This window comes from Eurypyga helias, unplaced genomic scaffold (assembly GCF_000690775.1).
Source record: "Eurypyga helias isolate BGI_N326 unplaced genomic scaffold, ASM69077v1 scaffold16303, whole genome shotgun sequence".
Classification (NCBI taxonomy): Eukaryota; Metazoa; Chordata; class Aves; order Eurypygiformes; family Eurypygidae; genus Eurypyga; species Eurypyga helias.
The window spans coordinates 52,676-80,492 of record NW_010242032.1 but is presented as its reverse complement, the minus strand read 5'-3'; the positions used below and the strand labels follow the sequence as shown (position 1 = coordinate 80,492).

The following is a 27,817-nucleotide window of genomic DNA, read 5'->3' as shown; positions in this document are numbered from 1 at the left end:
TTGGGTTGGAAGGGCCCTTAAAGACCATCTACTTCCAACCCCCCTGCCATGGGCAGGGACACCTTCCACTAGACCAGGTTGCTCCAAGCCTCATCCAGCCTGGCCTTGAACACTTCCAGGGATGGGGCATCCCCAGCTTCTCTGGGCAACCTGTTCCAGTGCCTCCCCACCCTTTCCGTGAAGAATTCCTTCCTTATATCCAATCTAAAATCTACCCTCTTTCAGTTTAATGCCATCGCCCCTTGTCCTGTCTCTACAGGCCCTTGTAAAAAGTGTCCCCGCCCTCCCAGCTTCCTTGTAGGCCCCTTCAGGTACTGGAAGGCTGCTGTAAGGTCTCCCTGAAGTCATAGTATGCTTTTGATATGAAGTAATGATGGCATCCTGTAGTGTCTTTGCTGACTGCGTCACTGCAGACTGTAATGCTCAGTGCCGTTGAGTTGCTCTGTTCTGTAGAGGATGAGCAGCCCTTCAGTATTAATTTTGCTCAGTGCGTTGCAGCTACAGTGTCGTGCTCCTACATCTGCAGTATGGGCGTTCAGCCTTTCCTTGGTGTCATGTTGGCAGGCAGCTGAGTGGCTCTGATCACAAAGAAGAAAGGAAAGAAAGTTTACTGGTTTGAGAAGTAGTCCAGTGAGTGGTGACTCAGCAGTGATCCTGGTTTTGCAGGATAATTTTTCTTTGCACATTGTCCCTGTAAGATGGTCAGCATTTCTGGCTGCAGTAGTGTGTGTGTGTGAGAACATTCGCTGACAGTGCAGTTTATCCCAACTCTTGATTGTGGTTTTTTTTTTTTCCCTGGAGGTAAGTCATGGCATTGCACTTTAACGTGCTCAACACTTTGACTGGGGATAGCATCATTCTATGACTGAAGGCATCTTCCTGTGCTGTTTGTGACTACTGGGGACTTCTACGTGCCATGTTCCTTGTAACCAGTGCAGTGGCTTTAATGGTCACACTGAGCTGAACTTCCTTTTGTCTGGAGATGCTCTTTTCAGCTCATCAATTCCTGTTCGGGTTCTCAAGCAACTGCCAGTGTAGAAGGGACTGCTATAGGAAATGTGGCACGTTTAGTTTTTAGTGTATTGTGGTGATTGCAGCTAATGGCATAAACTGATTTAATGAATTTCATGAAGTTTAGCTGAACTGTGGACTGCTTCACATGTAGCTCTTCTGGCCTTGCCTTGTATCCTCCCTTACCCCATCGTATGGTGCTTTCCTGACCTTGCTCTTTCAGATATGCCAGTCTTGCTAGTACTGACTCAGATGAGCTCATGGGTGCAGCAGAAAGATAACAATGCAAACCCTCAATCTTTTCTTTTGGATCAGTGAAATAGTGCAACTTGTCATTTAGTTCCCTCATCACAAGGCAGTGGAAGGAGAGCATTTACATCTTTTAAGTAGTGTTCTGCAATTGGCTTATACTGCTGAAAGGGAGAAAATCCTGTTTCTGTGTTACAGCTGAGGTGTCCTGAGAGTGTGTGGGATCATGACCTGCCTTATTTTGAACTGCAGTGAGATATTTATTATAGTTGTTGTTTGACTTGTTTAGAGGTGAAATTCTTTCCCTGTGACTATGGGAGGTAGGATTCTGTGGTTCCCAGTGAGCTGGTATAATGTTTTACACAGAGGACCAAGACAGTTGCTGCATTTGAATTAGCGAAGATTTTTCTAAATCAGGTAAATTCTTTTGGAAATATTACCTCAAATGTAGTTATTTTCAGATGTATACTCTTTTGTGGTGTTGAGGGTTTTGTGTTCCAACCTTCACATGAACTGTTTGGCTTCTGTAACTGCAGTCTTCCTGCCTAGTAATGTCAAGAGTCCTAAGTACTTCATTTTGTCTCTTTTTTTTTTTTTTTTTGGTAGGGGCCTGCCGTAAGTTCTTTGCTGAAGCATTTGCTATTCACTCTAGATGCTTCTTATCATCTACTGTTGGTGATAGATCAGAAATCTCACTGGCTTCCTTTAGATATTCCACCTTTTGTTCTCTCTTGATCTCGCTATTTCAACAGCACCCAAGTTCTGTGTCAGAAGTGTACTCCAGCGTTTTTGTTGAAGCAGATTCTGATACTCTGTCCTCTCATAAGCTTCTGGTAATACCCAGATTAGGATAAACTGTGAATTTCTCTCCAAACAGTATTTAGTCATAGTCTAAGGTGGCACTAGTCTAGCATTTTTGTTTCCTGAGGCTTTTTTGTAGTATGTGTATAGTATTTTCCATTTTTAGAAAGGCCTTTGCTTGTGGGGTTTTTTGCTGCTTAGTTTTGTTGATCTGAGGTGCTTCTAACCATCAATAAGAAAATTATATGAATTGTAAGCACCAAAATGACTATCATAAGAGGAGTCATTACAAAAAACCACAAACAAACAAGAAAAAAAACCCCAAACCCCTACCTTGATTTTGGATACTCACTGCACTTGAACTGTTAGGAAAAAGCCATCTATGTGAAAAGGTTATCGTGCATGGAATGGTTCTGCTAAATCGCAAAAATAGACCTACCGGGGTGAAATGTTATTATTTTGCTGAGTGGTGCTATTAATCATCCTAATTTAGGGACTACAAGCATAAACAGGGTCTGAGTAGTAGTGAGGTTGCTGTATTAATGTGGGTTTGGTGGTGGGTACAACACATGACACTGCAGAAGCCTCCTGCTGCCTTCTCTCTTCAGTGTTTCTGGTAATTTTTTTTTTCCCTGCATGCTGTATCTGGATGGCTGTCAGGATAGTAAGAAATACTCCCTTGGGAAAGTCCTGCCACCTTCCTGTCTCTGCTTAATTAATCCATCTTGCTTAGCATTCTGCAGTCCACTGCAGAAGAATGGTTTGAGCCTCCTTACTGGTGAGAATTACTGAGAGAGCACTGGAGGGCTGTTAGCAGGGCTGCTAACAGAAATCACCTGGGGCTGGAACATTTGCTGGTGTGGAGAGCTGACCTCTTTCTTGGGTTTGTAGGGTTGCCAGAGGCTAATAAGGCATGTCCGAGTCTCAGTTAGGTTCTTGTGTGACTAGGAGTAGGCAATAATCCATTTAGAAGCTGGGTTGATAGCAGGGATCGCTGGGAGAGTCTGTGATCCTCCCTTAAAGCCCTTTGTGTTTCTGCTGCTGTTGTGCTGAGGAGGAGAGATTCGCTTGCAGAATAGGCTGACACACTGTGAAGGATTAAAAACTCAAAGCTTAGATGGCAGGTTGTTTTGTTTTTATTTGAACTCCAGGTAACAAGAAGAATTGGACTATAAATAGAAAGCTTAACAGTGGGAGTAATATAATATAGATCGTTTGTGCACGTGAGTGAATGACCTTCATAACTAGCTTATGAGTCACTCTGGCAAAAATAAATTGGACTACAGAACAATTAACTGCAGTGGTTTTGCTTGCTAGCTGATATGCTAGTCTGGGGGGAAAAAAAATCACCTTTTTGTAAATGCATTGTGCTTGTTTTGGAAATAGTAATTTTGGTGGTAGGTTCCTGTATTTCCATCCCCAAATGCTGGTTAAATTTTAGGTGTTTTAAAGGTGGTAGCAGGTTGTCTTTATATCGAAAAAACTTGTTCTACCCTTAAAAAAAAATAAAGGGAAGCACAAAACAACCTGAGGAAGAAAAAAATATCTTACCTCTTGGTTATTTAGCCAATGTAAGATAGAAGTTTGGTCCTGCCCTGTTTTATTCAATAACTGTGGAAGCTGGGGGAACGATAGGGTTATTTCTGTTGTTCTTGGCACTTTATATCTTTGCTGCTGGGAGAATGTATCTGAACCCAGAGGCTGCCTGCGTTCAGCATCAGTACATTGTGACATTTCACTTTCGTGAAATAATTGCACATAAACCGGATGGTAACCAATACCTTCTTATCAGACTGAGTGGTTTAGTATTGTCACTGTTGCATTAACTTGGTGATTTATCAGAAATCAGCATGGATTTTTGTGGGGGTACCGGAGGTGGAATAAACACTGTGCTTCTGACCTTCACTTTGTCAGTTGGTAGTTCTGAAGAGTCATGCAGTTCTAAGAGTCTTTCCTTGCTGTCGTACTTCCATTGCTGCTACCACCAGGTTCTGCAGTAATAGTTCTTTCTGACTGGTGCTTCAGGCTGTTCTTTGGAGTCTCCACTTGTAAAACTGGGTAAAATTGTTGGTACTGTGCAACACTCATCCTGGGAGAGTTGTGGTTGATGGAGAGTCGTTGACTTGCATTAAAATCAGAAAAGTTTAGGAAAGTGTTATGTTTATTGAGTATCTGTTATGATTGTAATTTGATGTGTGTTCCTTTTGTTTTAAGAGCATCAGTAAAAAGCAGCTTTCAGACAACTCTAGTAATTATTTTTTAAGGAAAATGTGGTAAAGTACATAAGGATTGCTTGTATAGGTGTCTGGTGTGTCCCCTCTCCCACCCCCCCTTTTTTTTTTTTTAGAGAGACTACTGTCTTCCTAATGGAGGTGGAACAACAGCTGTTCTGAATGATGTAACACTTGTGCTTGAATCTGAAAGTTTATGCATGATCCCCTTTCTCTATTTCTCCCCTCTTCCTCCTGCTTGGTAGGGAGCAACACGGTCTGTAAACCTCCATACTTTGCTGCCTAAACATGCATCAGAATATGTGTTTGAAGTCCCTAATGTGGCAAGTGCTAAAATAAACACTTTGAACACTTTAGGATTATGAGTCATCAATCCCTGGCTGCTGCTTCTCTATTTCAATAATTGATATAATTTATATCGAAGTTACCTTTCAGAGACCTCATCATGGTGATCTACAATAAATCTTGAATAGAAATATGCTAGAAAGTTCAGGTACCTGTGTGCAATATTGGAAGATTTGTTAAATTCAAATTCTAGGAGTTTAATTTATCCTAGACTTAGGAAACAGTCTGACAACAGGGAGTTCTGTACAACAGCTGAAGGACTTGCCTTATGGTGAGTTGGTGTACAGAGATCAGGATTATGCATCTGAAGAGTGTTAAATCTGTCAAATGCTGACTGACTGGACATATGAAACCAATATTTATTTGAAGTTAACTGTTTTTATCATACCTCCAGCGTATTATGCTATGTGAGTTCATGGCAGAAATAACACTATTTCCATAGCTCTTGCCACTTACATTATGCTGAAAAAAGTAAGAGTGTTTATATTTACTGGTTTTAAATAGCTGAAATAAGGAAACCAGCTACTTTATATAATTATTTTTAAGTCCAAAAGTGAGTCAGGCTTTAGTCCAGAAGGAGTGTAGGAATTGCCTTTTTAGTGCACTGTTGAGCTCAATAGTGTCACTTGTTTCAAAGGAAGAATCTTGTCTGAAACAGGAAACTTCATTTGATTTAATGAAGAATCCCTGTTATTAAATACAGAATCATTCAGTAATATTGACCTCTTACATATTCTGTTTTGTAGAAGACCCTTTTGAGGACTTCTTCGGGGGCAGGCGGGGTCCAAGGGGAAGCAGAAGCAGAGGTGGTGGATCGTTCTTCTCTGCCTTTGGTGGATTCCCTGCTTTTGGAAGTGGTTTTTCTTCATTTGACACAGGTAAATATCACAGCATTTACCAAGGAATGCAGTTTTGGTTCACAAAGGATCTCAATATAATAAAAAAACCTATCAGCTTAAGTTGCTGCCTTCATTCAAGAAATTGAGGCTTTTTTTTTTTAACTAAGTTGGTCTCTGTAAAGTCTGAATGTAAATAAAGCCGTGGCTGCAATATTTGATCTAACTGAAAGTTCATGAAAAGTAAACAGACTTCTAAGAGGTAAAACTTGTGTTGTCAGTTTTAGTGATACAGCTTCTCTGTAGCTTCAGAATCGTTTTTGTCCTGTTTGCTTTTAGATGTTGAGGGTGATGGCTTTTATTTAAGGTCCTGAAAATGCACTGCAAAAATATGTGCCTACAAATCCATGGCACTACTTAGTATGAGCTCTGGGGTAGTCAGTTTGAATGCTGACATCTGTGTATCAGAGGATGTTAAGAGCTCCAGGTAGTCAGCACCCTTTCAAGTGCTAAGGTTCTGGCTCTCAGTTGGGATGTTAGTGATACAAAACTTGTTCTGCCTGCTAACTCGGGTATCCCAACATTTGCATTAAAGCAAGACATCAGACTCATTACAGCTACTAGCTTTACCTTCAGTGGAAAGAATGATACAGTGGTTGAGTTCAGCAGACAGGCTTGAACATGTTTTCTGCAGGAGAGGAGGTGATGAATGGTTTTTGGACAATGCGTTTGGAATTTGAGCTGTGGGCCCATATGGGAGAAGTTTAAGGGGCTGGAGCCATGTTTTTATTCTCACACTGGAGCTTAATGCCATCTAGTCACTGATGCTGTGTTGATGCAGCCAACTAAGGACATCCTGAACCTAGGATGTAGTATGAGTGAGTGGTAAATGTGGATCCCACAGTCATGAAAAAATACATTTTTAGTCGAATACCTTCTTTCCTAATAGGTTTTACTTCGTTTGGATCACTGGGACACGGAGGCCTTACTTCGTTCTCCTCTACGTCATTTGGTGGCAGTGGGATGGGTAACTTCAAATCAGTATCAACCTCAACTAAAATAGTTAACGGCAGAAAAATTACTACAAAGAGGTAAGTGCTATGTTTGTATAAAACTGTATGTAGAGACATACATAGCTATAAATATATGCATATAAATATACTGTGTACTGTACAAATATGAATATAGTGACACATGTATGTGTGTTTAATTTTGCTGTTGCAGTCATCACATTCCTTGGATTTCTCTGAATGCTTAACAGATTTTTGAAACGTTTTACTGCGTTCTCTGACTCTTCTTGGCATTGCTGAGTTACTTAAAAGCTGTAGCATGTGAAAGTTGGGAAGATGGTGTTTTTGTCTAAACTCTTGGAAGCCGAAGGTGGTTCAGATATGTAAGACGTGCTTTTAGACCCCCTCCAAATAAAAAATGAATGTTGCAACTTTGTGTGCTGTTTGAAAGAGACCTGGCAATGGAGCCCTTCCAGGCTGCCAGAACCTCTTGTGTAGTGACGCATCTTTGGTTATGGTCCTTGACTATTGCCTGCCGAGTCAGCTGGAGCTTCTGGAGGGGAAAAACACACTTGGTTGCTGTTGATCGTGAAGCTTTTAACAGGGGATTGGAAGGACTTTTAATTTTGCAGATGTTATGAAACATGAAACAGTTTTCCCTAATACCTGCTCTAGTTTGCTCTCCTAAGCAGTGCTTGAGTGAAATTTTTCTGTAAAAAGTGATTTTATCTGTAAAGTGAAATATGTAACTGAAACCTGCCTTAGCGAAAACTTTTCCTCTTTGTTGGCTAATGAATTTTCACGTACGGTACCCAGTGTTCCTTCTCATGCTTACATGCTTGTGACAAGGAAATCACTGCATTTGGAAAACCCAAATATTTGTTAGCTACAGAATAACCTACATGGAACACTATGATCAGTAAGTTACAGGAGCACCCAACAAGCATTTACACATAATTTCAATATTTAATGAAAATTAAAAGAAAAACAAGGGAGAACCTTTTTTTGTTGTTTGGTAACTTGTGTCCCATACTTAAAAGTGCAAGGTGGTCCTGTGTCCTGCTGTAGTGGAGAGAGCCTGTCATCTTGACCCTTAAATGCAGCCTTTGTCATCACACTCCGGCATGGTCATGATACCTTTCTGTGAGTGTATTCCAGAAAAATCTGGAAACTGCCCACTTTTGAGGGAATTGTACGAGATGAGAGAGAGACCAAAGAAAGTTGTTTATGCAAAAGAAGGCACCTTGTTTTGTTTTAATACTAAAAAATAGTCTTAATCAGGTATGCTGCTGTCATCTTGCGTTAACACATAAAGGGAGGGAGAAGCAAAAGATGTGGTTAGCCACATCTAGGAAGACACAGTTACTGTCTCTGAGCAGTCCTGTTACTTTGTAGAATGTCTGCCCACAAGGTCGCTAAGTCTGAAGACAATTCATATCCCAGCATACCTAATGAAAATCTTGGGGTAGTGTTTTGCTTCAGGCAAGAAGCCGTTCCCTCTGGTTTTAATTATGGGTGTATTCTCTTCAGTAAGTCTGATCTCTAGAAAAAATTGTGTTCATCCATGGGGTTTCCGTATTTGAATCGCGAGGGGAGAATTCCCAGATAGTTAAAATTTAGGCATAAATTAAATGTTCTAAAAATAACTTTAAACATTCCTTACCTTCCCATTTCTTAAACAAATGGGGAGGGTGGAGGGGGAAAAGCCTAAATTGACAGAGCTCTTTGATAATCTCTCCTTCTAGTCAGGGGTGCTTAAACTTAGCAACACGTGTGCTGGTCATAAACTTGGTACACAGTACGTCTCCAAATTAATTGCTCTGATCAAGCTGAAAGAGGATTAAAGACAGTCTCACATGCCTTACATCATGCAGAGTTGTGGGTGGATCTAGAATATTATGCATTTAACAAATGGATAGTTACTAATGCCACATCAAGATCGTACAGTTGATCTGTCAAAAGACATTTAGTTCTAGATAATCATGTGTAGTGTCAGTACAACTGTGACAGTGCATGAAGTGACAGCTGTAACTGTGAACCCCACCAACTGGAGCATTCAAACTTCCAGAAAGCAATTTTCCTGCTACAAATATGCAGTATCAGTGGGGGAATGCAGATGGTGACTAGTTCGAGCTTCTGAGCTGTTAAATGCAAAAGCTTGCCAGCTACGGTTGCACGAAGCAGGCAGTGCTCCCATATAGTTCGTTATCTGAAAGCCTAGCTCTGGTGTGTGTTGTCGAACTGCTTGCCGTGCTTTAAGGTGGCTAACTGTGTCTTTGTCCTACAGAATTGTTGAGAATGGACAAGAGAGAGTAGAAGTTGAAGAAGATGGCCAGTTAAGGTCACTAACAATAAATGGTAAGGAGCAGCTGCTACGCTTGGATAACAAGTAATTCAACGCACGCATTTAACAGAAATTTTAAGCTATAACAGCCACCATTTGAGGATTGACAGGAACATTTTTTGAAGATTTCAAACGAACTCAACTTTCTGTATATCCGTACTTACGTAGTATAAATAGCTCACAGAAGCTCGTATTTGTCATAGACTTTTGAGTTGATTGTTGGGACCACATCAATTGGACCATTTTTTTGTCCTTAAAATTGTTGTAAATTTCTGTATGCACTTTTCTTTTTATTATATATGATCAAAGTGAACCATGATCCTTCAGTAGTGCTAGGGCAAGATGTACACTAACACTAGCATGAATCTTGCTTTTTCCAATTTGTTTGAAATGTGAGCCAACTTGGTAGTTTGTCTGCTGTGAAGTTAACATTTCCAGGGTAACCTTTTTAATAATTTCAGTTTTTTTTTTTTTTAAATGTTTAGTAGTGAACAATGTTAATACATTTCTGGTAATGCATTTCTGGTTTAAATAAATTAAGGGTGTTTTCTAGTTGTGCATGAACGCAGACAACTTAGTAAGTTTTGACAAATGTTTAAATGTGTGATGTAAGCAAAAGGTAAACAAAAGTGAAGCCAGTGAGCTGAGTCTTTTGTCATTTGCTAAAAAAAATCAAAATGAATAAATGCTGATGTTTGTGGTGCATTCTTTCATGAATGGCATTTGTAACCTTCTTGTCTCTGTGTGTGATTTGGGCAACTTGGGAAAACAGTGCTGCTTTTTTTTTTTCCCTACCACCTTCTTCTTCAACCTTAAGGACGATGGCCTTTTTTCTTTGCAAATGTTTTCTCCAATGTGACTGAAAACATGATATTTAATTTCTTTTCTAAACCTGCATTTGAAGCACCTATTTTTAAGAAGCATTCAGAGACTTACTCTTCACTCCATCTTTTGCCCTAAGATGTAAGTTTTTTTTTTTTGTCAAGGCCTGAAGTAACTCCTTCTGTTTAAAAAGAAAGTTTTTTAAAGCTTTAAGTTCTGAGATTGCTTAAAAAAAAGCAGTGAACAGAAATATACAGGAAAACATTTAATAATTAAAAGTCTTTCTGAGCAATAAGATGTTTTTGCTTGTTTTGAGAACAAACAATTGCTTTGGACAAAACTATTAGTGTTAAAATGTATCACTCTTGCTTTTACTTATCAACCAAAAGATGGATGAATGCCTTTTGTTAAATTAATGGAGTGAAGCAAACTCTTAATTCATAGCCAAGACCAGATTTTCAAAGTTTAGTCTTGATTTCTGTGTGTCACAGAGAAAGCATGCAAATAAGTATTGGCATATGTTAACACCTGCCAGGCTCTGGGTAATTTCATGCATAAATCACGGATGTGCGGTTTTTATTTGTGCACCGGCTTTGAACATCTGGCCTTCAACTTCTTTAGGGTGGCTTAGTGTTTGGGGGAAAAAAAAAAGCGTGGTGTTTTCAAATGATCACTTAATGCCTTCTTGCTGAACACCATCTGCTTTGTACTAACAAATTTTTAAATACATCAGAAAGATCTGCTCTTGTTTTTCATGCAGGAAGACCAAGTCAACTTAACCCAAACCAACAATCTAACAAACTGCTACAACAGAATTCATATTTGCAGCAAAATTAGTATATCTTGCTTTTGTCCCTCTACCATTAATGCATATTTCATAGAACTAAACGAAATAACAGGTAGGAGAAGAAATAAACATGTACTTTGGTTTTGGGACTACAGAAGTTATGTACTTTTTCAGGTTCTTTGCAGAGTTCTTGTTCCTTCAGTGTTGTGTTTTTGGTGTAGAAGCACAAACTCAGTTTAGAACTGAACAGTGTTTTCTTGTCAATGCTGGTTTTTTCCTCCCCATGTATGTTCCTTCCTGATCCAGATAACTAAACAGACATTTTATTTAAAAATCTGGCTTTGTTGTGATGTCTTGAGTTATTAAAAATGTTAATTTATATTTATGGGACACAGTGTGCTCCTGTAAGTTATGTAAACTGTAAAAAGTGCTTCAAAATTGGTTAACCAACTCAAATAAAATTAGGACAATCTGGAGTTGAGTTTGAATTCCTTCCTGTGGATACCCATATAGTTTTTAACATTAAGCTGCCAAACCTCACCTTCTATTTTAATCCCAGGTAATCTCTAGCATTTAAATTACCTAGCTCAAGTTAAGAACACAGTTCCCATAGCATAGCTGCGAGGGGGAATTCTGTGCCCACATGCTTTGCCTTAGAGCTTCTTACCCAGAAGAGTGTGCTCCTTCTCACAGCGTTCTGTCCAGGCTGTTCACTCCAGGGTTCGGCAGTGACATCCTTTAATACTGTAAATTTGCTGAAGTTCCAGCGTTTTGGATGGTTTCTCTTTTGCCTTCAGATCCCTGAAGCTGGTTACTGTCAGAGCTGGACAAAACGCAGCATTAAATGGCAGCGCTGCACTTCTTGGGAGAAAGAGAAACCGGCAAAACCCACCAAGAACAAATGAGCCGGCAGAAGGCAGAACTAATGGGTGAAGTGGGAAGCAGATACCCACACGCCAGTATTTGAACAGGCCGGCGGTGGAACTGGGTGGATACGTGGTCTTGGTCCAAGTATGTAATTGGACTGGCAGTTCCAGTTCCAGATGTAAAAAATTGTCACCTTCTTACACTTCTTGACCTAAGCCTGACAGTCTCCACCTGTTTCAGTAGGTAGAACCCAGTTTATTTTTTTTAAGTAACACTGCATCCAGCTTCTTTTTTAATGCAACTTCTTGCAACCAACTTGATTTTTAATGCACAAAATGACTCCTCATTCTGTGTTTACTGTGGACTTAATTTAAATTCTTCCTATGTTTTGCTATAGATTCTGAATTTCTTATTTGTGCTACTGGAATGAGTTTCTTTTCTCTTGAAAGCCCACTTACTAGGTTGCTCTGAAAAATTTTGTTGTTTACCAATACATGATTTGCATGGATGTACAAACCTACTTGCTAGATTTAAGAGCTCATCAAGGACAGCAAATTTCCTTAAACTTCAATTTTGGCCGAAGTAGCACAAAATAGTTAAAACCAGAAGAGGTTCTTAATTTTAGTAAGTGCTAGGCATCAGATGTGCAGTGGGATGAGGTAGCTTTCCAAACCAGACACCGTTTGATTAGAAGTACCATTTCTTCATACAGGAAGGATTAATTTTGAATATTTAGGTATGCCATCCTGTTTAGGTTTCCTCCAGTTGTTTGGGAAAACTAAGATGGGAGTTTTTGAACCTGCAAAGTCACTCGTTCATGCTCTGCTTCAGAGTTCATTGGCAGGATACAATAACTTTGTAATGCTGCTTCTTGGTGCAACCCCCTTTGGGTCTCTAGTGCATGGCAGTACTTCCCTTGTAATACCCTGTAACACACGTTTCTCTTCGGATTGCATGGCACCTATCCCTTTCACTTGCCTTTACTGAGGGAGTTTGGGATTTTGCCTTAGAATGCTTCACGCTTCAAAATCGCTGCAGCTGTTGTCGTTCTCGGGTCTTGCAATACCTTCTCTGTGGGTAGTGACAGGCACTGGTTTGTGGTGTGACAAAGCTGCTCTGCAGACTAAGTGTACATTTGTAAGATGTGTAGTGTCTCAACTTGTCATTACTTGATGGACTGAGTCTTAGAATGCTGAAAACAAGACTTGGAAAAGACTTTTAAACAAAAAAAAATCATCTCCAAACAAGCCCAAGGGTTCTACATCTCTGTCAGTGTTGGCTGTGTTTTGTTTGCCTCCTGTAGTGTGTTGGCTTCAGGTGTAAGGGGAGGTTTGTCTGTTCTATTGAGCTGTGCTTCTGTGTTTCACACCGTCTCTGGGATGGCCCAGGGATGAAGACATGTATTAATTTGTTCATTTGAATCTGAGTTCTCCTCCTGAATCTGCTTCTGTTCTGTTTGAGAAGTGAGCCAGTTTCCTGCTTTGCCGTAGTATAATCTGTGGTTGTAGCAGGATAGTGTTTACCTCCGAGATGGTTCCTTGGCAAAATGAGCGCTACGGCTGCGTCACGCTTGTGGTCAGAGAACTATTCAAAAGCACTCGGTGTTAGGATACTCGTTAACCTTTTTGGGGAAGCATTTCTTAGTATTTTTGGGAAACATGTCTCTTGGGTCGTGATTTTTTGGATGTTTTAGTATTTAGGCTTATTTTTAAGTCATGGTATTGTATTGCAACTACCCTGTGACAGACATCAGTAATCTGCCAGTCAGCAGTATCCCGGACTTTGAAACTTTACTTTTTTTTAAGGTAAGAATAGAAATCTTGTTTGCACTGTCTGCTCCCTCTGGCCTTGTTTACTTTGGGACTGAGTTGTGACCGTAGACTTGCTTTACTTAGTACTCAGCAGTTGGGGTTTTCTGGTTGTTACTGCTTGTCTTCTAGTGGTTGTCTTAAGCAAAAAGCTTTTTATCTCCCAACCGAAATGCTCCTTACGTTGCAATAGGGTTGAACTGAAGTCTATTAACTGTGTTAGTGTTGCAAACTGTACCTTTTGAATTCATAATTTTTGTGTGTTTACTTCTTGATCTGCCTTGGTTTTGGAAAAAAACACCTCGACTAGAGTTGGTTGTTCAGTGAAGTGCGCTACTAAAAAAGTAGAGCAAGAGATGGTTGGTTTGTACTCTGCTGCATAGGTCAGATGTTCACAAAGCTCTAAGTCCGACTTCGGAGACGCTCTTGTTGGGTTAAAAAAAACCAAATTCTGTGACCACGTGAGCCGTGACCCTGACCTGTGCAAGCTGGCTGCTGACTGAAACTCAGGGAGACTTCTCTGAAAACCGTGTTCTGGCAGACGTAGTGCTGGGTTAGGTGTTGTCTGTTTTACAGCAGCTGGCAGAAGATACCCCCGTAGTTTGGACATTGTGGTACCCAAACCTGAAAGTTGTGAGGTCTTGGTGTGAGGTAGATTGCACTGGTGGCCTAAGTGCTAATTATCCTCCAAATAAAGGAAGCTGAAGTCCTCTGCCTGAGATGATGTGGGCTTTGAAATGTCGTGGGGGGGATTAAAGTATATTTATTTCAGAAGACAAGTAAAAAGTTTTATTAAAAGGATGCTATTAAGCAGAATTGTCTCTAGTTTTCTGGTTTTTTTTAAAATAATGCTGGCTTTTGCACCATAGTGGGTTCATTTAAAAATCACTAAAAATAGATAATTTTTGAGCATCACTTAAAATTGACAATCAAGAAAATAGATTTTGAGAGGCTTATGGTAATAACTTTAAACTTTTTTTTCCCCCTATAATTTAGCCTTTATGCTGAATCATAAACAAGAGCTTTCAGCTGTTCTTTCCAATGTAGCTAACTTTGAAGGAACAATAAAAATTGAAAAAAAACCCCTGTAGCTGCTAGTTTACAGGTGGTCAAAACAAAGCTGAATCCTTTCGTACTGTTGAATGTTAATTCTGAGATGAGATATTGACACCTAGTTTATTAAGACTACATAAGGATGCTGGTCTTTGACGTGATAGAACACGCAGCATGTTACGCTGAGAAAGCTTCAATTCCTCTTTTTATTGGCTGTTAAAAGTCAAATATGAAATCTCCAGCCTTGTTATTTATTTGAATGAGTTGCTAGTGTGGGAGGGGAGTCCAGCCTGGGTGACTGGTCATAGAATTCAGGTTTTGGAAGACATTCATTCCAGATGACCACAGGAGAGAGTTATTTTGTCTGTCTGTAATGGAGTTGCTTGAAGTTGTTACCGAAACAGCTAAAGATGCAAATCAGCAGCTCTGGAATAGGATTCCTCTATCTGGGTTGCAGTCAAGAGCTTGTTTGAAATGTGCTCCAGGAGTGACTTTACCTGGGGGGGGGGAAAAACCCCATAAACGTGGAGAGGCTTTGGCATATCTGGTAGAGAAGCTGGGCAGATGCAACTATCTCTCTCCAGAAATACGTGTCGTGCCTGTGTGGTATCTGAGATACAGAGGAAGATTAACTCATTTATTTATCACGCATTTGCATAACTGTCACCGTAGCCACCTCTGGAGAACTTTTCCTAGGCGTGTAGCTGGAGGCTGCCCTTTCCAGAAACTAAATCGGAATTTGGCGTCCTGTTGCGACACTCGTCCCAGGGTGCTGCGTCTCACTGATGTGAAAGGATGTATTCTGCAGTACCGGTCTCTGGCGTCCTTCTTCCAAAGGGAGCTCGATGATGATGGTGTAAAATTCTTTGGACTTCTCGGTGAAAGTATTTCAGGAGGAAAACGGAGAAAGCTCACACAGGAAGGTGCAGCCTTTCCTCCAGTCTTGCGGAGGACTAAGCCTTTTGTCTTCCGAGGCCTTTGGCTGTGGTAGTAAGACTGCCTCTCCTCGGAAGGCACTGCGGTACCTGGGTGTATTTGGACGTGCCCTGTTCAGTAGTCAGACACTGCCAGGGTTAGTCTGCAGGTCCCAGCGTATACATGTCGTACTGCGGGGTGCTTACGGGGCATACAGTCGGGTCCGTATCGCCACGTGTACTGCACTTCAGTGACGAAGGGGCATTGTTCAGCTCTTCCGTGCCAACGGGGTGTTCAGGAGAGCAGTAGAGCTCTAGAAGTTCACTCAAAGCTGTTTTGGATGCATCTGGTATTGCCTGCGAGCATGAGGGACATTCACCAACCTCCGTCTTTGACAGACCTTCTAGATGAGTGCAAAGAGGAGGAGGATTTTTCTCTTGAGCAGATTCACCTTCTGAGTTAGGACAACCAGAGTGTTCCTTTCATTAAATACCTGTAGTGCTACTTCCATCATTTATGGGCTTGGATGTTTTAGCCCCAAGAAGAAAGGCAAATCTTCACATCTTGGATAGGCACAGTGCTGCTTCACAGCGTTACTTGCAGGGCACAAAACCAGTAAGGGAGAAGCTCGTTTTGTGCTGTTGACATAAATTTCAAGGACTTTTGACATAAATTTTATTTGGCCTTTGCCTTTCTCATCAGGAAAAGCTGGTCATGAGTTCCGGCAGTGAATGCAGAAGCAGTGGGCATTTGCCTGTTCTCTGCTGGCCCAGCCCCTGTGCTGCTGTGGAGGGGAGGTGCTTCTGCTGCCCGAGGCTGATGTGCCAAATTCCAGTTTGATTCTAAAAAAATGAGTATACGAAGATAAAACTGTGCATATTAAAGGTCGCCTTGTTTGGAAGAGGGGTATAAACATTTGTATAAGGCTAGACAAATTCAAATGAGAAGATAAACATGCATTTTCAGCACATGGATGATTAACTGTTGGAAGAACCAGCCAAGAGAAGTCTGTTCTCCAGTTTTCAGTGTCTGAAAAGACTAGCTTTCTAAAAAATGTGCCTTAGTGAGCAACAAGTGTTTGGGCTCTACAGGGAAGTAGTGGAAACTGAGGAGCTTGGGGCACAGATCGAGATGCAACACAGGGCACAGTCGTCCTTCAGGCGTCCTTCACAGTCTGTCTTAGCCGCTTCCCTCCCTCTCCTGATGTGGTAACATTAATTCACAGGACATACCCTCTTCCTGTGTATTTGAGACTGGGGGATGCTTTTGTGGTGAAGGAATTTGAGGATGGCTGGGGTTGTGTGCCAGGGCCTGCCTTACCTGTCGGGAGGTTGGGGAAGCAGGTAGCTGGGAAGAGAGGAGACAACGCGTTCGTCTAGGGCACAGATACTATTGCCCTACAGCATCCGGTTTGGGATGTGTAGGTGCTGAGAGTGGAATTCATGTGGGAGAATACATTCTGGATCTATTAGGGTAAGTAGCTGCTTTATTGTAGTGGACAAAGGGGTTGTTCAGTGACAAGGAGGAACCAGGGCAAGGGCAGTGATGACTCTCCCAGGGAATTTGATTTGGAATTTGCATTACAGTGAGCCCTTGTGCAGCTCCTGCTGTCTTACAGCAGACTGCACAGAGCTTGAGAGAGTGCAATTTCAGCTCCTGAGATGAAGCTTAGGAGGTCTCTTGTTAATTAATGTAATGTTATGACAAAGATTCATTTGGCAGAATGAACTATTCATTTCCTTAAATGTGGGCAACGTTTTAAGGATGTAACGTTTTTATTTTTAGCGTGTGTTAAATTTTATGTGGTTAGCAATATGTGTGTTTTGAATTTTGAGTGACTGATGAAAAAAAAAGCCCTGGCTTTTTTGTTAATTGGATCATCTTTGGTAGTGTGCTAAATGCCTAAGACTGCAATATGTCAGAAAAACGTTTCTACAGGCAACAGCCAGAGAAGCGACTCCTACAGGGCTTATGTGCGTGAGAAAAGTACGTGTGTATTTGGGTTTTGTGTACACCCAGAACTGCATTTGTTAATCAAGTTTATTTCTAAGAGATGCTTGTGGACAGACAAATTCCTGGAATTAGAACTCGGCAGCATTTGGGTCATATAACCATAAAACATAGCTTGGAACAACCCCCAAATGTTAACTCCTGTGTGGTGAAGTCGTGGTATCTTTAGGTCCTTCTTCACTTTCTGGGGGAGGTACCCTGCTTGGAGAGTGCTGGAACACCAGTCTGAGTTCTACGCTCAGATTACCAATACTTTGAGACCTAAATATTCAGCCCTTAAAATAGCTTTTGTGCTGTCTCCTTTCTGTAGAAATGATGGAAACGGTAAGGTTTTCACCTCCCAGCAGAGTAAAAGCTGTGCAGCTTCACCAGTATAGACACAGCTGTAGCAACAAGGAAACTTGTTAATGGAAAAGCAAGTGAGTATATGTGCCATAGCGCTCTGCCCTGTTCTGGCTTAAAAGAAGTCTCGGACAGAGACTGTAGTTGGCAAAGCATATAGCCAGCGTCCACCTTGTATGTGCTGACCATTAGCAGAAAGCCACTTCAAAATCAGGGGTTTTTTTTGAACATCTGAGACCGGTAACTTGTCAAAGCAGAAGAATTATATACATTTCATGCATATTTTCCAAGGAGCTTCAAAGTTTTTGAGTTGTGTCCCCCATGGAACCTATTTCAGAGTTAGGAAATGCAATTCTGTTGGCTGCACAACTCAAGTCGCCTGTTGCATTGCTGGAAGAGGCATCGCCAGGTGTTCTTAGCTGAAACACAGCGGAGAATCAGGTAGAAATGATAGAATAGATAGAATAGTTTTTACCACTGCGTGCTGGTTTTAGTCCGAAAAGAGTCAACTTTCTTCGCAGTGGCTGGTATGAAGCCATGTTTCTGGATTTACTCTGAGAAAAGTACTGATAAGGTGTCCAGAGTTAAACCACAACACACTGTGAAGTAAAAAGAAAATTATGTCTATTTTGCTATTCATATTGAATATTTTTGAGTTGTTACATCAATGGCCTCTACTACTACACAGTAAATAATGTGCAGTATCTGTTGCAGGGGGGTGGGCTGTCTAAATCGTTTCCAGAGTATTTCTGAAACATGGGTATTGACTGACTTTGGTCCATCTTGAACGCATTAGCCTGAACGAATTGGCAGGTAGTCCTGTTTGAGAGGTTAAGAGAAAGTTGAGTCATTTGTCCTGAATCCTGCCCAGAGCAGTTTTATAGCCATTAATCATTTCTTTATTAGCAAACATAACTCTGTCTTGAAAAGTGTCATAGAACAGAAGGTGAATTTCAGGTGCTTTCTAATGCAGTAAATAACCGAGAAGATGTTTCTTGTAGTCACTCCTGAAAGCAAGAAGCTCACCTCGGGGAACTGAAACATGTTTCCCCAGACACACGTGTTCATGCCTCCCTGCTCTTCTTGATGAACAAACTTAAGAACAAAAGATTAATTGATTACTCTTACGTGGTTTCCTCTCTTCCCTCTCCTCTAGCACTTGCTCTGAGATCACGTGTGTGCTTTGCTCCCGAAATGTTTATAGAGGGAGATGACTACATCTGGTAACCCTGTTCGCAGAAGTCACGGAGCTGGGCACATGCCTGTGCCGTGTGCTCTGTTGTGGGGTTGGTGCTCATTGCCCTGGACAGAATAGTTTCCAGTAGTGGAAAGCCTTTTTTCATGGGGGCTGTTTGAGAGGGAAGAGATTTTGCCTTACACCTCTCAGCTTTTCCCGAAACAGGAGTTTGTTGTGTTTTCTGGGGGAGGCAGTAAAATCCGCCAAATTACCGGTGTCTCCGGTGTTGAGTATGGACCTGTAAGTGGCACAGAGCCAAGCTAGCAGTTTGAAGTGCAGCTTTAACGTGGGTTAGATGATATATTGCTGAGAGGTCAAAGCCTCTCCAGTTTTCTATTTTTGTGACAGTTCCGGCTAATCTTCCCTGAAAATATAGACCCTCCAAATTTTCGGTGGAGATTGTGATAGAGGTGGATACTCTGAGGTCCCAGCTGAACTGTCATCAGTGACTTGCCCAGTGTTACAACAGTGTGGGTTGATTTATTGGTGTATCATCTTCTCAATGGAAATTCAGTGTTTGAAGGCTTCTGCAAAGAGATTCCACCTCCTGGAAGGTGAAGTTACTGTCTTGCCTGCTGTAATTTTGTCTCCTGTCCACTACTCAGTCTTGAGTAAGCAACTTTTTCTTTAGAAAAACAGTTATTAATTCTTTTATTTAGTGTTTTTAAAAGTTACTGTAAAAGGAGATTGTTCCTGCAGAGATAGGAGGCTGTGTCCAATCCTGGGAGTTCAGGCAAGGTCACAGTTTTAATTGGCAAGTTATTAAATGTTCTCAAAAGTGCAAAGACTGGGACTTCTTATGTCAGTCGCTGACTTGCAGGATGACAAATGTAGGTGAACGTCAGTCTTACCTGCTGTGTGTCTGTTCTGGGTTTCTTTTTGATATCACAGTGCTGACCGCAGGACACTTCCAGGCCTGCAAAGGGAGCAGTAAATATCTTCCAAGGCCGAGGAGAAGTGCTGTAGTGTAAATGATGTTTGACATCCTCAGGCGTAGTAACTGGCAAGTGTTTCTGAGAAGGCTTTGAGTTGGCTGGTGTTGAAGAGGGAGGTGGATTAGCTTGGCTGGATCCTGCGCTTTGGTCTGCTAGGAGTACAGATTTGTCGTCGTGGTTAGAACCTCTGCAGTTTTGATGAAGTGCTTGTAAATTGAGTCTCCTGACATTCACTTAGATCGTTGGAAAAGCTTTCCCTGCCACTACAGGAGATGTGGGTATGTCTGTGTGATGGGTGATTTTGAGCAGAAGCTCGTGATGGCATTTCAGGTGTCGAGTTGTCCTGCTGCGCATTTTCGGGGGGTGCATCCCTTCCATGGGCCCATCCATCTCTCCGCCGAGAGCTGGTGGGCCTTCAGGTCTGCCTTCTGGAACATGGTGGTCTCCAATGTCCCTGCCTTCACGGTAGCTCTTGAATACCAGTCATCCCCTTTTTTCTGTGGCCCCAGAGACTGTGGTTGGAGACAGTTGTTACTGTTGTTTGTGCTTTATCCCCTGGATCTCAAAGGTGTGTTAAAAAGAGGAGAAGGTGGGATGGGGCTGCTGCAGCATCGTAGGATGAGAACAGCCATTGCACTGCGCATGGGCAGCTCCAGGGTGGCCTTTCCAGGAGATGCGTGGCCGTGTTGAACACACCAAGCAGGTACTAATGTTGCTGTTTGAACTCTCCTTCGGTTTCCCAAACTCACAACGGTCTCTTGCTAAAACGTTCCTTGTTCCCACTGGATCTCCGCAGAAGGAGCATATAAACTGACTGATGATACTGTTCCCAGGCACAAAATGCAATTGTAAGTATTGTTGTTGGATGGTAGTCACGTTTCTGGTTTTGTGTTTGTTGGTTTTTTTTTTTTTAATTGAGAAAATTTTAATGTCTGTGCTCTCCATTTATTGGTTCTTTTTGGTCTGAACTTCAGTTTGCGCAGCGTACATGGAGCAACTTCTTTTTGTGTGCATAAGTATATGCATGTATGTATATGTATATGTATACATTTGTGTGTAAGCATTTAATTATTGACAGGTCTTGGATTTGAAAAATTACTTGTTGTATTCCTAAACTACGGTGGGTTTTAAGGCATAGGCTGAAAATCTTGCCTGTGGGTGGGAGAGAAAGATTGCTTGGAATCTCTAAGAGTTCCCTGATGGATGGGAGAGGCCAAACAACAAAAAGTGGTATAGCTTGGGAGTTACGACCCCTGTAAGGCCTGTGTACAGGTTCCTAATTAAATACAGTATTTAGTCAAAATTACTGTTGAACTGAAACGTCAACTTGAAACACTGGTGTGTTTTCAAATTCAGACTTCTGATTAGCATGTCGATATTATTGAACCAAATGGCTTAGTGCTCTTGTCAGGAAGATGTCAAAAATAGGCTTGGGTTTCGTGCTGAAGGTTCATAAAACACTCAACCCTATTGAGCCGTCAGAAGAAAGCTCCTCTTCTGCGAGCGAGTGTCGCTGTCAGGGTAAATTGAAAGGTGGTGGTCTTTGGAGCTCTGTAAATCAGGGATATGTGCAGACACTGGGAGCTGGGATTTGCTTGCCCTCGTCCTACTAATGCAGGGATGGATGAGGAATGAATTGCACGTTGAGGGATGTAATTGCAGAGGGGGCGGGTATCTCTTCTCCTTTGTGTAATTAATATGTGAAACCCTTAGTGTCACATTTAAGGCTCAGGGTAGAAGGGAGGATATTTCTCAGATGATTAACCTGCGACGATGAGAGCTTACGCACTGAGCAAGGGCAGCGCGATATAAAACACAGAGCTTGCTCTTGTCTGTGAGACCTCAGCTGCGCTAATGGCCATTTGATGCAGATGTAAACTTGGTGATTTTGTGCTTTTGCCAAATTACTATGGAAGTGTTGACAAAACAGCTGGGAAAGTCATTCATCACATTTTTCTGAAGTCACTCCGAGATTCTTTTCTCTTTAAATTTAACAGCATGGCTTTTTCCTTTATATATATATATTTTTTTTTTCTCTAGTGATAATCTGGATTTGCTGTACATTAAGGTTTCGAAGCCTGGTTTAGAGCTGGTAATCAATGGAAAAATGTGTAATAGATGTCTAATTTGCAAATTAGGGCCTGCTCAGAACTGCTCTGGAGTCGCTCCTTTTAGTGAGGGCCGCTAATGGCAATACAAGGCGTCATCTTGATGCTTCATAACTCTTAAAAACGATTGAGTTACAGGTCTGTTGGTTGGGAAGGTCGCGGAGCACTTTTCCCCTGCTTGCTGTCTGATGAATCTTCTAATGAGGAGCCAGTTTTGCTTGACCTGGTGGTGGTAACTCCTAGGAAGGGTTGAAGGCAAGAAGCAAAGTTCTGTTTTTCAGGGCAGCAAAGGGGCGGTTTCCTCTGGCCCTGGGAGGTTCTGGAGCGGAAGCGCAAGAGGTGTGAAGGTCCATGGGTCAGGTGCCGGAAGAGAGGAGACGCCTCGTGTCTGGGTACGCGATGGAGGACTTGGCCAGGCTGCATGTAGTTGTGCTGGGGGGGTTGTTTATTTGTTTGTTCTCCTCTGGTAGTGAGTATTAAGTTGCATTGTAAGGGCCAGTTCTGTTTGTTTTGCGCTTCAACATCCAATTTCGAAGTGAAACGCGAGCTGCGCGTCTTCCTCCTGCTAGAGGTGAAACCTGCAGGGATTTTTGTTTGAGGTTGAAATATGGGGAGGATGAAAAAAAACCTCCAAACATTGAACCTGGTCAAGTATTTGGATGTCAGAGATACCAGCTCTGGAGGAGGAGGGGCCGTGTAAGTTACTCAATCCCATCTCACCTACACGCTGCGTGGGGACAGTACTGGGGAGAGAAGCCCCAAGAGTAGAAGCTGCTGGTGCAACTTTTTAAGGGGCTCTGACCAAGAGCACTACAACGTAGTGGCATACAACCTGACTTGCAGGGAACTCTGGGAGAGATGTGACATGACCCTGAGCAGTGTAGAAAGAATGATTTTTTTTAAGTAATATCAATTGCTGGATCTTTTTTTTCTTTCTTTTAAATCAGGTTTGTTTGCTTAAACTCTGAGCTTGAAATCTTGCTAATTTGTGTTTATGTCAAGCTGGGAAGCTCATTCCTTGCTCATTGCTTCCTTTCAAAATTCATGCAGAAATGACTAAAAGACCCCTGTGTGATAGAGGCTTTTAAAATTAATAAAATTCACTTTGAGCAGCAGCATGCAAATGGGGTCATCTCTCTGCTTGCTGGAAATGTGGGGATTTGTGTTACCTCCTGCCATTTGCATTTCCCAAATCCCAGATCTTTAAAATGAGAGCAGTTGGCGTAATCCGTACATGCTTCAACAGAAGCGAAGTAGCTGCAGGAGGCTGGATGTGCTCAGCCTGCACTTCTCTCTGGCCTCAAATTTAATGTAGGACCGCTCATTGGGCTTCAGAAGATCTTCCCATGAGTAAGTTTTGGCAGCGAGGAGCTAAATCCAGGCTCTCAGCAACTCCCTTATCCATATGTCAGGCAGCAGAGCTCCGTACCACCCAGTATGGTCAAACAGGAGTGGCTTTAGCCATCCATCCCCATTTAGCTGCTCAGGGGAGCAGCACCGTGACATCTCCTTTCAAAGTGCTTTCAGTGCTGCTGCAGTATGGTGTCTACTCATTTAATTTTCCCAATCTGTTGCAAATTGGGGTATCTTTGTGGTGAAACGTCATTGTCTTGAGTAGCTTGACGTGCTGGGAATGCAGGATTCATGTTGGGACACGCTGGGTTGAATACAGGATATAATGGGGTTCTCGGGCGTGTACTGGGGGCGGTAGGTAAAATCCAGATGGCTAAAAAAAAAAATGGCAAAAAGGCTGAGCTTTCTAAGGGAGCTGCTTCGGGGCAGGGAGGGTGAGCAGACCTGGTGTGGGGCTTTCCCTGCCCTGTGCCACAGGGGTGCAGGCTGAGCGGGAACAGCGTGAGCTGGCACCGGAGCAGCTGGATGCGAGGGCAAAAATAAAGGGAGCAGGTCCATTGCCAGTTTTAAAGCCAGAAGGGCAGAGGATTGCTATGTGCGTTGAGCAAAAAGTATTGAGCCCTGCCCTTTCCTGGATACTGGACGTGCTGCACCCATGGCTCTCCCGGGACAGAAATAGCACTGCGGGTGCCGCTTCATCAGTCTCTGGCCTTTTTTTCCAAATCCTATCACCTTTTTTATTTCCCAACGCTTCCCGGGAACTTCGCCACCACTTCCCATGCTGTCTCCGGCCACTTGTGGTCTTGTTTTCCCCCCTCTTGCAGGAAATGCCCAGCTCCCATGGTCAGTAGAATCATAGAATAGAATCACAGCATGGTTTGGGTTGGCAGGGACCTTAAAGACCATCTAGTTCCACCCCCCTGCCATGGGCAGGGACACCTTCCACTAGACCAGGTTGCTCAAAGCCACATCCAGCCTGGCCTTGAACACTTCCAGGGATGGGGCATCCACAGCTTCTCTGGGCAACCTGTTCCAGCGCCTCACCACCCTCTCCGGGAAGAACTTCTTCCTGATATCTAATCTAAACCTCCCCGCTTTCAATTTAATCCTCAGTAGTTGTGCTGGGCCTGGCCTGGGGAAGCTCGGCCCAAATCCCCCAGGTCACCAACTTCATACTGGCTTTTGAGACGGTGCAGGGAGACGCAGTGCACGTCTGAGCACGGTGATGGCAGAACTGTGCAGCTTGGTGCCAGCGCAGGGAGTGACATGGGGAGAGGATGAGGTGGGACATGGCAGCAGGTTTCTGCAGAAGGCACAGGCTGAGAGCTGGTGGTGTCTTTAGTTTTTAACCAGCTGAGCACTCCGGGAGTCACTTTGGCTGTTTCCTGGCATTGTGCAGGAGTGATGTCTGTCACCACAGCAAACCCTGAGCCTCCGCCTGCTCTCTCTTTGAATAGAGCAGAGGCACTGAGGAATATGCAATTGCTCCAGAAGAAAAATGATTGCCAGTAATTGGTGACAGCTGCTGATCTGTGTGAGACAACTCAAAGCGTCATCTTTCATCCTGTGCTTTAGCTGATAAACTTCACTGTTGAAATAAACTCCTCGGTTTATGAAAGCTCTGCCCCTGGAAGCGATGGTGCAGATGGGGCAGCTGCGCTGGCATTCCCCGGACAGTTTCAGTGTGATTTCAGGCTCTTTTGCTTTTCGAGACTACTTGCATTTTTTTAATCTGTAGATTTTAAAAGTGGCTGCTTTTTCTCATAAGCATCACATCAAACAGCAGGAGAGAGATTTCAGAGGCTGTCACTGTCACACTCAGACAGCAACGTTTTCCAGAGAGGACTTGATGCAAATTTCAGTTTCTGTCAAGTCTGACAGACCTGAGAGGGCACAGGCTGCAAGTGGGTTTTATAACTCCTGCTGTTAAGTGTCACAGTATTAGTGTTTCCTGACATTCAGAAACAGGAACGATTAAGCAGAAGTACTTGCTCAGCATAGCCTCCAGTAATGGTGAGGGAGTATCTTCTTGGCTGAGCATGTTGCACACGCGGTGGTGTAAAATACCCTGGGCTTGGTGTCTTAGGAGCATCTCAACAGAAATGAAACTGTGATGATTTGGCAACTTTCTGAAAACAGCTTTCAAGTTTGGTCCCCCAAATTAGACCACTTCTTCTGTGCTTTAGTAGAGTTACTTGGTCTCCTGATGTTTTCTCTGTACTATAACATATTAGACATGAAGCTTCTAAGAGAAGAAACAAAAGAACCAGTTAATCTCCAGGAATTTTTCAGCCCAGGGTAATCTAGGCCTGGAGACAGGTTGTTTCATTAAATAAGTTCTCGGTTCCAATGGGCTCTTCTGAAGTAGGAGATTTCCCAGCAAAGGTCGGATTTGAGACTCAGAAGAACCCTGGTATCTTCTGCTAAGGTAAATATTAAGACTGGAGCTGCTGTAATAGCAGAAGAGTTTATCAGTACAAAAATCTTATCAACAGATTATGAAGATTGTAGTGCTCCAGATGAATGTATTTAAATGGGGATTTTTTTTCTTTCTCTTCCGGTTGCTCCTTCGGTCTCAGCTCTGCTCTCCCAGGCAGCAGTGGATGTAGTTGAGTCATCAGAAACTCCTGTGCCCTCCGTAGATGCAGGGTAAACTCCCAAGTCCTTGTAATAACAGGGGAAAAAAAAGTTGAGCGGAGCTTTTTTTCTTTTGTGCTCTTGTTTTGTTGTCAGCAGCTCAGGCTAACACCAGTTGAGCCCTCCCTAGGAGCAGCTGTCCTGCTCTGAGCTTCAGAAAATACACCACCTCTTCACTTGAAAGCCTTAAAGTATTAGAAAGACACATTGCTGGCCATCATACAAGAAAGATTTGAATGGAATAAGTTTCCTGCGAGCCATCCTTGCACAACCAGCTCACTGGAGCTTTAGCTCGGAGCTGTCTTGTGTCGTTAGGTAAAACCCGGCGTCCCTCACCGGTTGCATCTCCTGGTGCTGGTTGCGGGAAGGGCTGCGAGTGGCTCACGGCCTCGGGGAAGTCTTCCTCTGGACTGAGCAAACCAGTGTGCCTACCTTTTGTTTCTCAATACAAGGGAAAACCCTGAGTATGTATATTTAAATTTTTTTTTCCCCTTGGTTAGGAGCGTACGACTGCATGCAAGAGCACGCAGGTGGTAGGCACGAAGGTTGCGCTTCCTCTTGCGCGGGCTGTGGCAGGGTAAATGTAAATCAGTGGTTCGACATCTTCAGGGTGCTTACCCTGGTTTGTTCAGCGTGTTTCTGTTAATCACTGCATTGCCATTAATTGCTGCTGATTCCTGGTAGGATTTCAGTTCAGTTCCAGGATGTACGCGGGTGTTACTTTAACACAAAATAACAGCGCTAGTCCCTGCAGGGCTGCTGTCTTGTGAAATGCTCCGTCACTTACCTGTCCCACCTCACCTGGAATGTCCTCTGCCGTAGCGCTTTTATTCCCCTGCATTCTCTTCGTCTTCCAGGAGTGCACACGGACCCCTTGGTGCAGCTGCTGGCTCCCCCAAAGCACCTGCCTAGTCCAAGAATTGTACGGACATAGGAAATTCATGCCTTACTGACAAAACACGGTCCGGCAGTGACTTCTCTGATCGCCTTTCACGATAGGCAATATTGCCCTCTACTGGCTACAGTTACAGGTTAAAAAGTCCGTATTTTCCTCTTTCAGACAGCAGCACTTTGCTAGAAGAAATTATTTTTCAGCCCTTCTTGCTTGGAGAGGAAGGCAGGTTTTGGCCCTAATGCAGCTTTTTAGGATGCTACAGCTCACGCTTGATGTCTTTTTTCCCCCCCCCAGATGCTGCTTTTCATCTGGGAGAACCTGGTGCCCCAGAAGACCAAACAATAATTACTGTTTTTAAATGTTAGTAGTAACGCTGAATCCCTCATTTTCAGAATTAACCCTTGGAAATGTGACTTCTCCAAACTGGTTTTGCAAGTGAAATAACTGCAAGGGTTTTAATTATTATTTGCATTAGTAGAATAAGAGCTTTTGTTTAACTCTCTGATCTGGATGCTGACTCCAGCAGCGCTCGATTGTTGTCCCCCTTCCCTGCCCCAGCTGGGGCGGCTGCACGCTGAGCTGGATCCAGGCACTGAGCCGGGTTAAAAATAAGCTTGCAAAAAGCGTTATTTTTAACCCGGGTCAGCGCCCTGCTCGGGTTGACAGCGCGGCTGCCCAGGCTCTCACGTGGCTCTGCTGGTTTGGAGGCGCGGGAGATGGCAAGAAGGAGCCGGGGGGGGTGGGAACTGAGGGCTGTTTAAAGCTGGAGCATCTTGAAAGTTGCTTCTCAAGTGGATATTCCAGCTCTGAACTCGGCTCTGGAGCCTACCTTCCCTCCAGCTAGTCTCCCTAAAAGCTTTTTCCAGGACAAACATTGCCGCTGACAGAACTCCTGCAGTGCTGAAGTACTTTTGGCGGTGATGCCCTGTGTGGCTGACCTTTCCCAGAATAAGTTCTTTTCAAGTCTTGTATTTGCAGTTGGTAGGGCTAGCTTTATTCAGAGCCTGGCTCAAGTGCTTCAAGTATGTTTAAATATGTAGAACAAGAGAAAATAGTTGGTGCAAATTACACATCAGTTTTGCTTTCCAAGGTGTGCTGAAGAGAAGTGATCAGAGGAAAGATCTGGCAGCTCATACCATGCACAGCACTGTAGTCGATTCAGTATTTGAATCCCAGCTGATGGGATATTACAGCATTTAACTGATTTGTGGTGCCATCCTG

General features: G+C 42.9%; 1 protein-coding gene across 3 annotated transcripts in view; it reads left to right on the top strand.

Annotated features, from left to right (window-relative positions):
* DNAJB6 (DnaJ (Hsp40) homolog, subfamily B, member 6) overlaps nt 1-27,817 on the top strand; it is a 53,339-nt gene that overhangs the window by 12,149 nt on the left and 13,373 nt on the right. For 2 of the 3 annotated variants that reach the window (XM_010148954.1, XM_010148953.1), the window contains exons 5-7: nt 5,384-5,515; nt 6,423-6,564; nt 8,771-8,841. In XM_010148954.1, coding sequence (XP_010147256.1) covers nt 5,384-5,515; nt 6,423-6,564; nt 8,771-8,841 — 345 coding nt within the window. Of the gene's footprint in view, nt 1-5,383; nt 5,516-6,422; nt 6,565-8,770; nt 9,533-27,817 lie in introns of those variants that run through there. The other variant, XM_010148955.1, reaches the window with a different exon arrangement.